Genomic DNA, 11,003 nt, shown 5'->3' with positions numbered 1-11,003 from the left:
AAATTTGAAATATATATATATATATATATATATATATATATATATATATATATACACAAATGTGCATCAAAAATTAAGATGCTCAAAGAGCCAAATCAAAGATACAAGAGGCACAAAATGAGCCCACTAATACAAGCTATTATCTATTTTCTGAACTCTTAAAACTTAGAGAACTCATCGGTTATTTGATACTTTCAAAGGCCTGATTTCAAATTCCATGATTGAGATAAATTACTTTGGTATATTATTTATAAGATATTTTCTTTGTAACCAAGTTTAGATTGAATCTTCTTTTTACCCAGTAAAGTTTTTCTGAGTTAGACCTTTTATTTTTAAAAAAGATGATTAATGCCCTGAAAGAAGGTCGAGCTAGGGATTAACAAGATCGGATATTATTTTTTCCAATTTTGACTTGTTAACTCTTTGATCTTTTGAATCTCTAAAATTTAACTGTTTGAGAAATTTTTCATATGGATTCTTTGCTAAAAAAAAAAAAAATTTAAAACCAAAAACAAGAAAATTTTTCCTTTCCTTCTTTTTTCTTTCTTTTTTTGGTTTTTACCCTTTTTTATTGTTGTTTCTAGCTTTGAATTATGAGTCATTTATTTTTTGAGAGCTTTGATCATCAACAACTTTTCCATGGATTCAAATTTCATGTCACATCATTCTGGCCGATTCTTATATCGTCCTGGACAATAGGACAAATTCTCTTCAAATTCCATCTGATGAACTTTTCTGTGCTTGCTGTAACTCTTTGTCCTAGATGATAATTTATCATCCTAGACGATCTGATCGAACTCTGTTGCAATCATGTTGATAGACTTGGTCGATAACATATTTCGTCATGGCCGATGCATTTTATGTAAATCGTCCTGGCCGATACATTAGATCGTTCTGGATGATCCACGTGTCAGCATGTTTAAATCCTTAAAATTGGCCCCGGATGATCAATTATTGGACAATCATCCTGGACGATCCACTGTTCGTCCTGGATGATACACGTGGCACAGATTTAAAACATTTTAACTTCGGCCGGTATGATCAATTATTGTGCATCGTCCTGGACGATACACCTAATCGGCCTGGATGATCTGCTTTTTCAACGGTTGTTCGGCTTGACTCCTTGGGACGATCGCCTGTGTCTAATCGTCTTGGCTGATATCTGATCGGCCCGGCCCGGCCGATCGAACCGACTTTTTATCCAATCAGCCTGTAAGCAATTATTGTACCATATCGTCCTGGACGATTCTGCGATCGGCCTGGACGATATGGCCGTTTCTTTAAATTCAGGACATTCTAGCCATGTTCTTCACCCCTCACCTCTTCTTCTCTTGTGTTTTCTTGCTAATTCCTTACTATGGCTGGTGGGAAATGAGTTTGACAGGCTTCTGAAAGTTCCTTAAGGGCCACTCTGGACCCTCGATTCAGGGAGGCAGAGGATCAGGCAGCTTACCGTCGCTACAAAGAATGTAGCATTACCCTTTCCAGAACAATTAATCCTGCCCACCTTTCATATCCGGTAATGGATCTCTTTGCTCACACTTCTCTTTATTTCATTCTTACCCTCGCTATCCCTTTTTATTCAGAACTTTTGCTAGAATTTTAGGCAAATCTTCGCATAAATTCTACTTTCACAGCCCTGACCTCCTATGTGAATCGATGCCCGGTCGAGATTACATATCAGGACTGTGCTGAACTTTTACAGCTATCCACCACCGGGGATAAGCTGCACATAATTATTTCAGATCTTGATTTTGACTGGTCCACGGCAAACCATTTTCATTGCCAAACCAACACACCCTTTCATGTTGGAGAGACTAGCTCTTTAGTCAAAGATGCTAAGACAATTCAGCATGTCCTTCGCACCTCCATTATTCCAAAAGCTGGGGACCAAATCCACATCACTCCTCTGCTTTCTTTGACTACCTTTTTCATCATGGCCCGGAGAGAATTTAATGCCACTGATATACTCTTTCGATACATTGATCATTTAATAAAAATTTGCGATTTAATCCATAGGAGGAAACCCAACCTTGCTTTAGGACATCTCATAGCCTACATTCTTAAAACCAAATACAATCTTCAATATCCTGCTCGTCATGACCTTCGGCCTCCTTACTACTCAAATAGCTCTTTCAATATCCTTCACAATACTCGTCTCCACATAGGGGATGGGAAACCTCGGGGGGCTAAGAAGGAGGAGGCTCCCGCTCCCACTCCCGTTCCTGATCCTGTTCCTCTCCACCTGCACTCACTATTTGATCAGTTAATAGAGAGATTTGATCGTTGGGAGACCCATTTCGATGCTTACGTTGCTGCACAGGAGCAGCAACATTCTGAGGACATTGCTAGCTACGAGCAGCACCGCACAGAGGACTTAGCCCGTTTTGACAGCTACATTACTCACCAGCAGTAGCAGCATGACCAGGACATCGCCTGGTTTAATGCTCAATTTACTACGCTAGATAGGTACTTTCAGCAGCCACCTCCACCACCTCCATCTGATGATCAGGGTTCCTCATTTTTCTAGTTTTTTTTCTATTTTCTATTTTCTGTAGTTTTGTCTTGTAGTTTATTTTTATTTTTGTTGTATTTTTTCCTTTTTATTTTTGTGTGTCTAGGACCCTCTTTTTGTGATGACAAAGGGGGGAGTAGGATGTGGTAGGAAAAGTTGATGCTTATAACTTTGAAATTTTAATGAACTGCTATTTTTTACTGAGATTTTCCTACTTGTGTTTGCCATCTTCAAAAAGGGGGAGATTATTGCAAATCTATTTTCATGACTTATGTTTTGATGATTGACAAAAACCATTGATTCTCTTGGACTGCCTGTTACTTCTAACTTTTCAGGAATCGAAGATCGGAGAAACAAACAAAGCTAGTTCAAGATTGCGTAGGTTAGGGTTGAGTCAATCTGTACTTTGCTTTTTCTCTTCTTGAGTCAATTTGTAATGTTCAAAGAGACTGATGCTAAGTAACCCTACACACACACACACACTTGAGAGACTTAGAATTTCTGTTTTTTCTCAAATCGGACAGGACAATATTTACATCATCCAGGACGATTGGGCTTAAAACAAAAAAAATCTAATCAGGGGTTCTTAATTAAGGCAGCCGTCATTAGCCAATCGACCTGGACGATAGGATCAAAACAGAAAGAAATTGCCGTCATAAAAAATTAAGGTATTCTGTATTTTTGGCAATCGACCAGGACGATCTTGGATCGACCTGGACAATATTCACAATTATGCCTTAATTAATCAGACAAATCAAGGAAGTAATTAAGGATGATTGATACGATCACATTATCCTAGACAATCACAAGATCGGCCAGGATGATATATTAAAAAAAACCTTAGTTACTTATGGACGATAAATATCGGCCAGCACAAATTCAAGGCGATGTGCTGGACAATCGGGATCGGACAGCTTGAATTTAGGGCGATGCTCTGGACAAATTTCCTCTAATTTGAACTGATCGGCCTAGACGATCGTGAGATCGTCCTGGATGATCAAGCCAATTTTCAATCATCCAGTTTGCATTCAGGGCGATGCTCTGACCGATCTTTTGAGATTTGTACTGATCGGCCAGGACGATTTCCATATCATCCTGGATGATATAGTCGGCAACTTGCAATTAATGAGCTCCTTTGAAGCTCTTCTATTTAAGAGCTCTTGTTCAACATTTTTTAACATCTTTTGCTGCTGCCTTGACCTGAGAAGACCTTGAGGAGAGAAAGAAAGAGAGAGATGGACGTAGGTCGAGTTGACCGAACCACTATAAATTTCTGTGTTCTTATTTCTTGCTTCCGCACTTTAATTTATGCACTTATTTTTCTTGTGGTGTGATTTTGGTTTATGTGATTTTACTTCTTTGTGAAATAAATTTTTAAAATACCAATTCACCCCCCCCCCTTTTGGTTAGCTTAGGCCAGTTCTATAGGGCTTAAAATCCCTAACGAACTTTCAGACCCAAGTCAACCCAAGGCTTGTGCCAGCTGGGGGAGGTGTATTGGACCTAGGGCCACCTAATAGAGGTGTTGGTCAGGATTTGGCTCAATCCCAAGTGGTTTTGACTACTTTGGGTTAGCCTAGCTCTTGACCCAATGTGACTTAATGGCTGGACTGGTTAAGGAATGTGTATTGGGTCAGGGGAGACCCAATGACACCTTCGTTTGGGTTCAATTTGATTAGATTGAGAAATGGTTCAAAGGGGGACACTCTTTGGGAACTTGGGTCAAGCTAAAAGGCTAACCCAAGTGGACCCAAGGGTGGGTCTCCAAGAGGGATCTCTTGAAAGCCTATGGAGTCACCCCATGGGTTCAAATGGGGTTGAAGTGGTTTTGGTCAAAGGGTTTAAATGAAAGGAGGGGTATATGGGTCATTTGGTCAAACTTGGTTGACTTGGTCAACCAAGTTGACCTAGGACTAGGAGTTAGGTCCATTGAAATTAATTTGGTCATATGAACCTAATGGATGGGGTATCAAGGTGTGGAGGGGTCATTTGGGTCAAAATGACCATGTTGACCCTTAAGGGGCCTTTAGGTTAAAATGGGTTGACTTGATCAACCAAGTTGACCCAAAGTTGGAATTAAGTTCAAAAGGTCTCAAAAATCATTTGAAAATATTTGGAGAAGATTTTAAAGGTTGATAAGTCAAATCAAGTTGAGTTTAGACCAAAAGTCCAAAAATCCCCCTTTAAGGGCATTTTAGTCTCAAGTTAATTCTGGGTCAAATTAAATTTAAAAGATATGGATTATTGCTTAACAAGTCAATATTAAGGTCTTGGGAGTGATGAAAGGGTTTGGAGGGGGCTCCAAGATCAAATTCCACATGGTGAAAGGTCCAGCGGCATTGATTGTAAATATTTGAAGGTTTTGCAATCTTTGAAACAGGATTAAGTTTATGGTGTTAAAGTACTCTGACTGAGTTCAATTTTTGGAGGGTTAGCACTAGAGACATGTCACATCGATATGGAATTGACAGCCTCTGAATTAGAAGCCAATTGATTGGGTTTCAAGGTGATGGAAAAATCACCTAGAAAGGGTTTTAGGAGCTGAGTCTTTAACCCCAGATTCTGGGTTTGAATTGAGTTAAGATTTGGATTGGGACTAAGGACTAGGAACTAGGAAAATCTTAAGATCTAAAGTCCAAAGGAACCTAAGGTCTAAAGCTCAAGAAGGGGTGGAAAGTGACCTCATACAAAAATGAGGTTAACAATTCCCTATCATTTTCATCAAGTGAACAATTGGGAATCAGCCAACTAGTTAAAGAACTCTTTCTTTCCTTCCATTTGCCATTGAAGAAATTTAGAAATACTTCAGAGATTAGACTAGAGTCTTCAATTTTTGAACCATCAACATCTTTTATTTTAAAAATTGAGTTTGCATTTTTCTTATCGAAGCATAGGAATGAAAAAACTTTGGGTTTGTATCTCCCTCGGTCATCCATTTTACCTTGGCTTATTTTGCTTCCTTTGTTTATGCAACCTGTTCTATCATTACTAGAAGAATTTTATGGTCTCAATTTTTTGATTTTTCTAATAGTATTTCGGAATCTTGAATGATTGGTGGTGATTTTAACTCTATCTCGAATGCTTCTAATAAGGTGGGTGGAAACCCTCCCATTTTTCAAGCTGTGGAAGACTTTAATGATATGATCTTAAATGCTAACCTGCATGATATTGGTTTTAATGTCCTTGATTTTACATGGAATCGAGCTACTATGTGTAGCACTTAGATCACATTCTTTTTAATAACTGTTGGATTTCTAACTTTCCTAGCACTCACATTGAGCATTTATCTAGAACCTTATCAAACAATTCTCCTCTACTGTGAATATTTTTATGCAGCAAAATAGAATTAAATCTCCTTTTAGATTTCAAAACATGTGGCTTCTTCATGAATCTTTTCTTAATATTGTTGAAAGCAATTGGCATGCACCTTTATTTCCGTCTGATAATATTTTTGGTATGACTAGATTTTGGTTTAAACTTAAAATGCTTAAATAGAAGTTGAATTGTGGAATAAAGTTGTGTTTAAGAACTTATTATCTAATATTATGCATGCTGAGAATTAAGTTGCTTTGGATGAAAATAATTATATGCTTGATCCTATTGTGCAAAACCTTTCCTTACTTAATGATTACAAGAATGTTTTATTTAAACTTCAATTTCAAGAAGAAGTTTTTTGGAGACAAAAAGTTGCTTCTAAATTTGTTGTGGAGGGAGATAGAAATACTAAATTTTTCATAATATTGCCAATCATAATAAGGTTGCTAGTTTTATTCACAAAATCATTAAGCCTGATGGGTCTCATATTGATTCTGATTATTTAATTTATGAATTTGGTATTTATTATTTTAAGAATGTGTTTAACAAGGAATTTAATCTGATGTTGGATGTGGCCTTCTCTTTCATTCCTTCTATTATTTCTGACAAGGATAATATTAGGCTTACTAAAATTCCTTCTACTGATGAAATTTGGGTGATTATCAAAGATATGAATAGTGATTCTGCTGCTGGTCCGGATGGTTTTATTACTAAATTCTTTCAGAAAACTTGACATATTATTAAAGAGGATTTGATCAACGTTGTCATTGATTTCTTCAAGGGCAATCCTTACCTTAAGTTTTTTTACTTCCACTTCAATTTTTCTTATTCCCAAAAGTAATGTCACTAATTTTTGTAGTGATTTTCGGCCAATTAATATTTGCTCTTTTTTCAACAAGTTAAATGCTAAATTGATTATGAGTAGATTGCACTTAATTCTTCCTAAAATTATCTCTTCAGAAAAAAAACTAGTTTTCTTGAAGATCGTTCTATTTTTTATAATGTCTTATTGGCCCAAGAATTAGTCCATGACTTGGAAGCAAAAATTACTTGTGGCAATGCTAACTTCAAAATTGATATTACCAAAGCATATGATAAACTCAATTGGGAATTTCTTTGTACCCTGCTTAAGGTTTTTGGTTTTAGTAATGGTTTTATCAAAATCATCAAGAACTGTATTGAGCATTCTTTCTTTTCCGTTATTATTAATGGCATTAACCATGGTTTTTTTAAGTCTACCTAATGTCTCAGGCAGGGAGATCCCTTATCCCCTGCTTTGTTTATTTTGGTGGTGGAATTTCTATCTAGAGGTCTTAATGGTCTTTTCAGAAAACATCCCACTTTATAGTACCAGACCTCATGTGGTTTACTTATTTTGCATTTGAGTTTTGCTGATGATTTTATTATTTTTACTAACGATTCCAAGAAAATGCTAAATAATATTTTTTAGATTTCTTCATCAATTTCAAACTTCTAGTGGTTTAATGTTTAATCCTCTTAAAAGTTGCTTTACCTTTATGAAGTCTATTTTTAGTCAAAGGATTAGTTCTATTCAGAAAAATTTTGGCTTTATGTACAAACAATTACCCCTAAAGTATTTAGAAACTCCCCTTTTTAAGGGCTGGAAGAGATCACATTTATTTGGAGACATTTTTCTACTATTGAAATAAACTATATACTTGGGCTTTAATTTTCATTCTTTTGGTGGTAGATAAGTGTTAATTATGAGTGTTTTGTGTTCTATTCCTATCTATTTATTTCATACGCTTTATCCCACTATGAATATTTGTAGTAGGCTTGAAAGAATTTTCAAAAAGTTTTTTTAGGGAGCTAAGGAGGGGAAGTCAGCTATTTATTGGACTGCTTGGAATAATTGCTCTGGTTTTCAAGATGAAGGTAAGCTTGGTCTTAAGAATTTAAGTGACATGGCTCTTTGTTTTTCTTATAAACTTTGGTTTAATTTTAGGACTAAACAAACCTTTGGGCTAAGTTCATGACTGCTAAGTATTATGCTAGCAAGTACCCTCTATTGGGTTCTTTTAAAAAATGGGTTTCTTTTAATTGGAAGAGATTGTGTTCCATTAAATGGGATGCTGAGAATTTTATTCAATGGGGCTTGGGGCCGGGAGACATTTTCTTTTGGCTAGACAATTGGTTAGGGATCTCTTCTATTGATAATCGGCTTAATACTCACACTACTAGTTCATTTAAAGTTTCTAATTTTATTAATGATGGTATAATCTTAGAAGATCATTTTCTTCTTGGGTTAGTCCGTATTGTACTGCAACACGAAGTGACGGTAGTTCCACCTCGAGAGGTAATACCGCTTATGTCCTGAAGACTAGAGAATATGGGGTAGCCTGTATCGCAGTCTTATAGGTTGTGCGATATGCCCACAAGGCTTCAGTTAATTTATCATGCCATTCCCTCTTCTTTTTAGAGAGAATTTTCTTGAGCAATTTCACCAAAGTTTTCTTAAATGCTTCGGCCAAACCATTAGCTCTCGGGTTATATATCGAAGAATAACGTCAGCCTATTTTATAGCTTTCAATAAATCGATAAATTTTGGCACTTTTCAATGCGGTACCATTATCTGATATGATTGGATGTGGCACCCCAAAGCGATAGACAATGTTATCCCGGAAGAATTTCATTACATTGTCCGTTTTCACTTCTCGTAGGGGAATTGCTTCAGCCCATTTTGAGAAGTAATCTGTAGCAGCAAGGATGAACCGATGTCCTAAAGAAGACGGTGGTTCTATAGGACCAATTATATGGGTACCCCAACTTTCAAATGGCCAAGATGCTACTGTAGGATGTATTGGGTTAGGTGGTCGATGTATAACATCAGTGTGCACCTGGCATTGATGGCACTTCTTAGCATAGCCAAGACAATATTTAACCATGTTAGGCCAATAATCTCCCATGCGCTTAATTTTGATCTTCATTTTAGGTCCGGATTGATGTGCACCGCACAATCCTTCATGGACTTCGGTTATGACTTTCTGGGATTCATCAGGACCTAGACATCGTAGCCACATTTGGTCAAATGATCTACGATATAGTGTATTATTAACGTAAGCATATCTTAATGCCCTTTTGGATATTTGTAAAGCGATAGATTTATCGTCTGGTAATCTACCCTCTTTGAAATACGTGATGAATGGTTCTCTCCAATCACTCTCATCCGATATGTGAAAGCTCTCGAGCGTTTCTTTTCCTTCATTATCTTGTAAGGAAGCCGGAGCCAATGCATGTCTATTTTGGATAGTTATAAGGATTGGATTCTCTTGGGAATTTGCCATCTCCTTAGCAAGTTTTGCCAGTGCATCAGCTTTACCATTTTCACCACCTAATTAAGGTTACTTCAGGTATTTGTTCTAGGAGTTTCAAGGCGTACTCACGATATGGGATTAGCTCGGGCTTGTGAATTTGAAAAGCACCATCTATTTGCTTAATTATAAGTTGAGAATCTCCATGTATTCGGAGCTTCACAATTTGCATATTAATTGCAAGCTCAAGACCCGCTATTAGAGCTTCATATTCAGCTTCATTATTAGTGCGAGGTTCTATTAAGCTGTATGAGTATCGCAGTATACCGCCTTGTGGGGTTACGAATATAAGACCAATGCCCACCTGAACTGTTGGAAGCTTAGGTGGTCGGGCTGGCCTTATTGACGAAGCTCCATCAAAATAGAGCTCCCATTCTTCTAAGTGTGTTTTTTCTTCCACTTCGAGTATTTGCTCATCTGGCAACTCATCGTTAAGTGGGGAACATACAGGTAAAGGATGGGCAGCCAGAAAATCTGCTAGTGCCTGTCCTTTAACAGCCTTTTGTGGCATATAAGTTATGTCAAATTGCATTAATAAGACAGCCCATCTAGCTAGACGACCCGTCAGAGTAGGTCTAGTCATTAGAAATTTTCATGGATCCACTTTAGATATCAATGTTATCTTATGGGATAACATATAGTGTCGTAATTTTTGCTACGCAAAAATTCATGCTAAACACTGTTTTTCAATTGGCAAATATTTCAATTCAGCCCCTATTAACCGACGACTAATATAATAAAGGGCATTTTCTTTGCCATCGGCATTATCTTGTGCAAGCAATGCTCCGAGTGATTCCTCCAAAGCTGCTGTATATAAAATTAGGGGTTTACCCAGAATAGGGGCAGCAAGAATTGGAGGATTCAACAAATATTGCTTTATACTATGAAATGCCTCCTGACAAGCATCGTCCCACACGAAAGGAGTCTTTTTCTTCATCAATCGTGCGAAGGGTTGGCATCTACCTGAAAGGTTAGATATAAACCTTCGGATATATGCCAATCTTCCCTGTAATGAACGAAGTTGTCTTAGGGTTTTAGGAGGTGGCATTTCCACTATTGCTTGAATTTTATTGGGATCAATTTCGATCCGTACAAGAAATCCGAGAAACTTTCCAGATGACACACCAAAAGCACATTTCAGTGGATTCATTTTCAAATGAAACTTGCGAATCCTTTCGAATACAATTTTGAGATCATTTACATGCTCATGTTGGATTCTACTTTTTACAACTAAATCATCCACATAACATTCTACATGTTTGTGAATAAGATCATCAAAAATGTGGGTCATCGCCCTTTGATAGGTGGCCCCGGCATTTTTCAATCCAAATGGCATAACCTTGTAACAGTATATGCCTATAGGAGTTCGAAAGGCGGTGTGCTTTTCATCGTCTGGGTCCATTTTCATCTGATTATAACCCGACGATCCATCCATAAATGAGAACATATCATGATTTGACGTATTATCGACCATAAGTTCTGCATTAGGAAGTGGAAAATCATCCTTTGGGCATGCCTTATTTAGGTCCCGATAGTCAATGCATATGCGAATTTGACCATTTTTCTTCTTTACTGGGACGATATTAGCAATCCAGTCAGCATATTTTTCTTCTCGGATAAAACCCGCATCAATGAGCTTTTTAGTTTCAGCCACAACTTGTTCTTCAACCTCAAGTCGCATTCTCCTGGGTGCCTGCTTAACAGGCTGCATTTTGGTATTGATGGAGAGCTTATGCACTGCCACCTCTGGTGATAAACCGGGCATTTCAGTGTAATTCCATGCGAAACAATCTTTGTATTAAAGTAACAGCATTTTTAGCTCTTCTGCTTTATCGTGCGGA

At 37.4% G+C, this 11,003-nt stretch overlaps 1 protein-coding gene across 1 annotated transcript; it reads right to left on the bottom strand.

The window, feature by feature from the left end:
* Nucleotides 1-8,358: 8,358 nt before the first annotated feature.
* LOC114579513 lies at nt 8,359-9,673 on the bottom strand. Its single transcript, XM_028694313.1, has 2 exons — nt 9,235-9,673; nt 8,359-9,182 (listed from the first exon to the last, which is right to left on the bottom strand). Exons 1-2 carry the CDS (start codon nt 9,671-9,673, stop codon nt 8,359-8,361), a joined length of 1,263 nt encoding a protein of 420 aa, XP_028550146.1.
* Nucleotides 9,674-11,003: the final 1,330 nt, after the last annotated feature.

This window comes from Dendrobium catenatum, unplaced genomic scaffold, assembly GCF_001605985.2.
Source record: "Dendrobium catenatum unplaced genomic scaffold, ASM160598v2 fragScaff_scaffold_455, whole genome shotgun sequence".
Lineage (NCBI taxonomy): Eukaryota > Viridiplantae > Streptophyta > Magnoliopsida > Asparagales > Orchidaceae > Dendrobium > Dendrobium catenatum.
The sequence above is the reverse complement of the archived record's forward strand: the minus strand, read 5'-3'. Positions and strand labels throughout refer to the sequence as shown.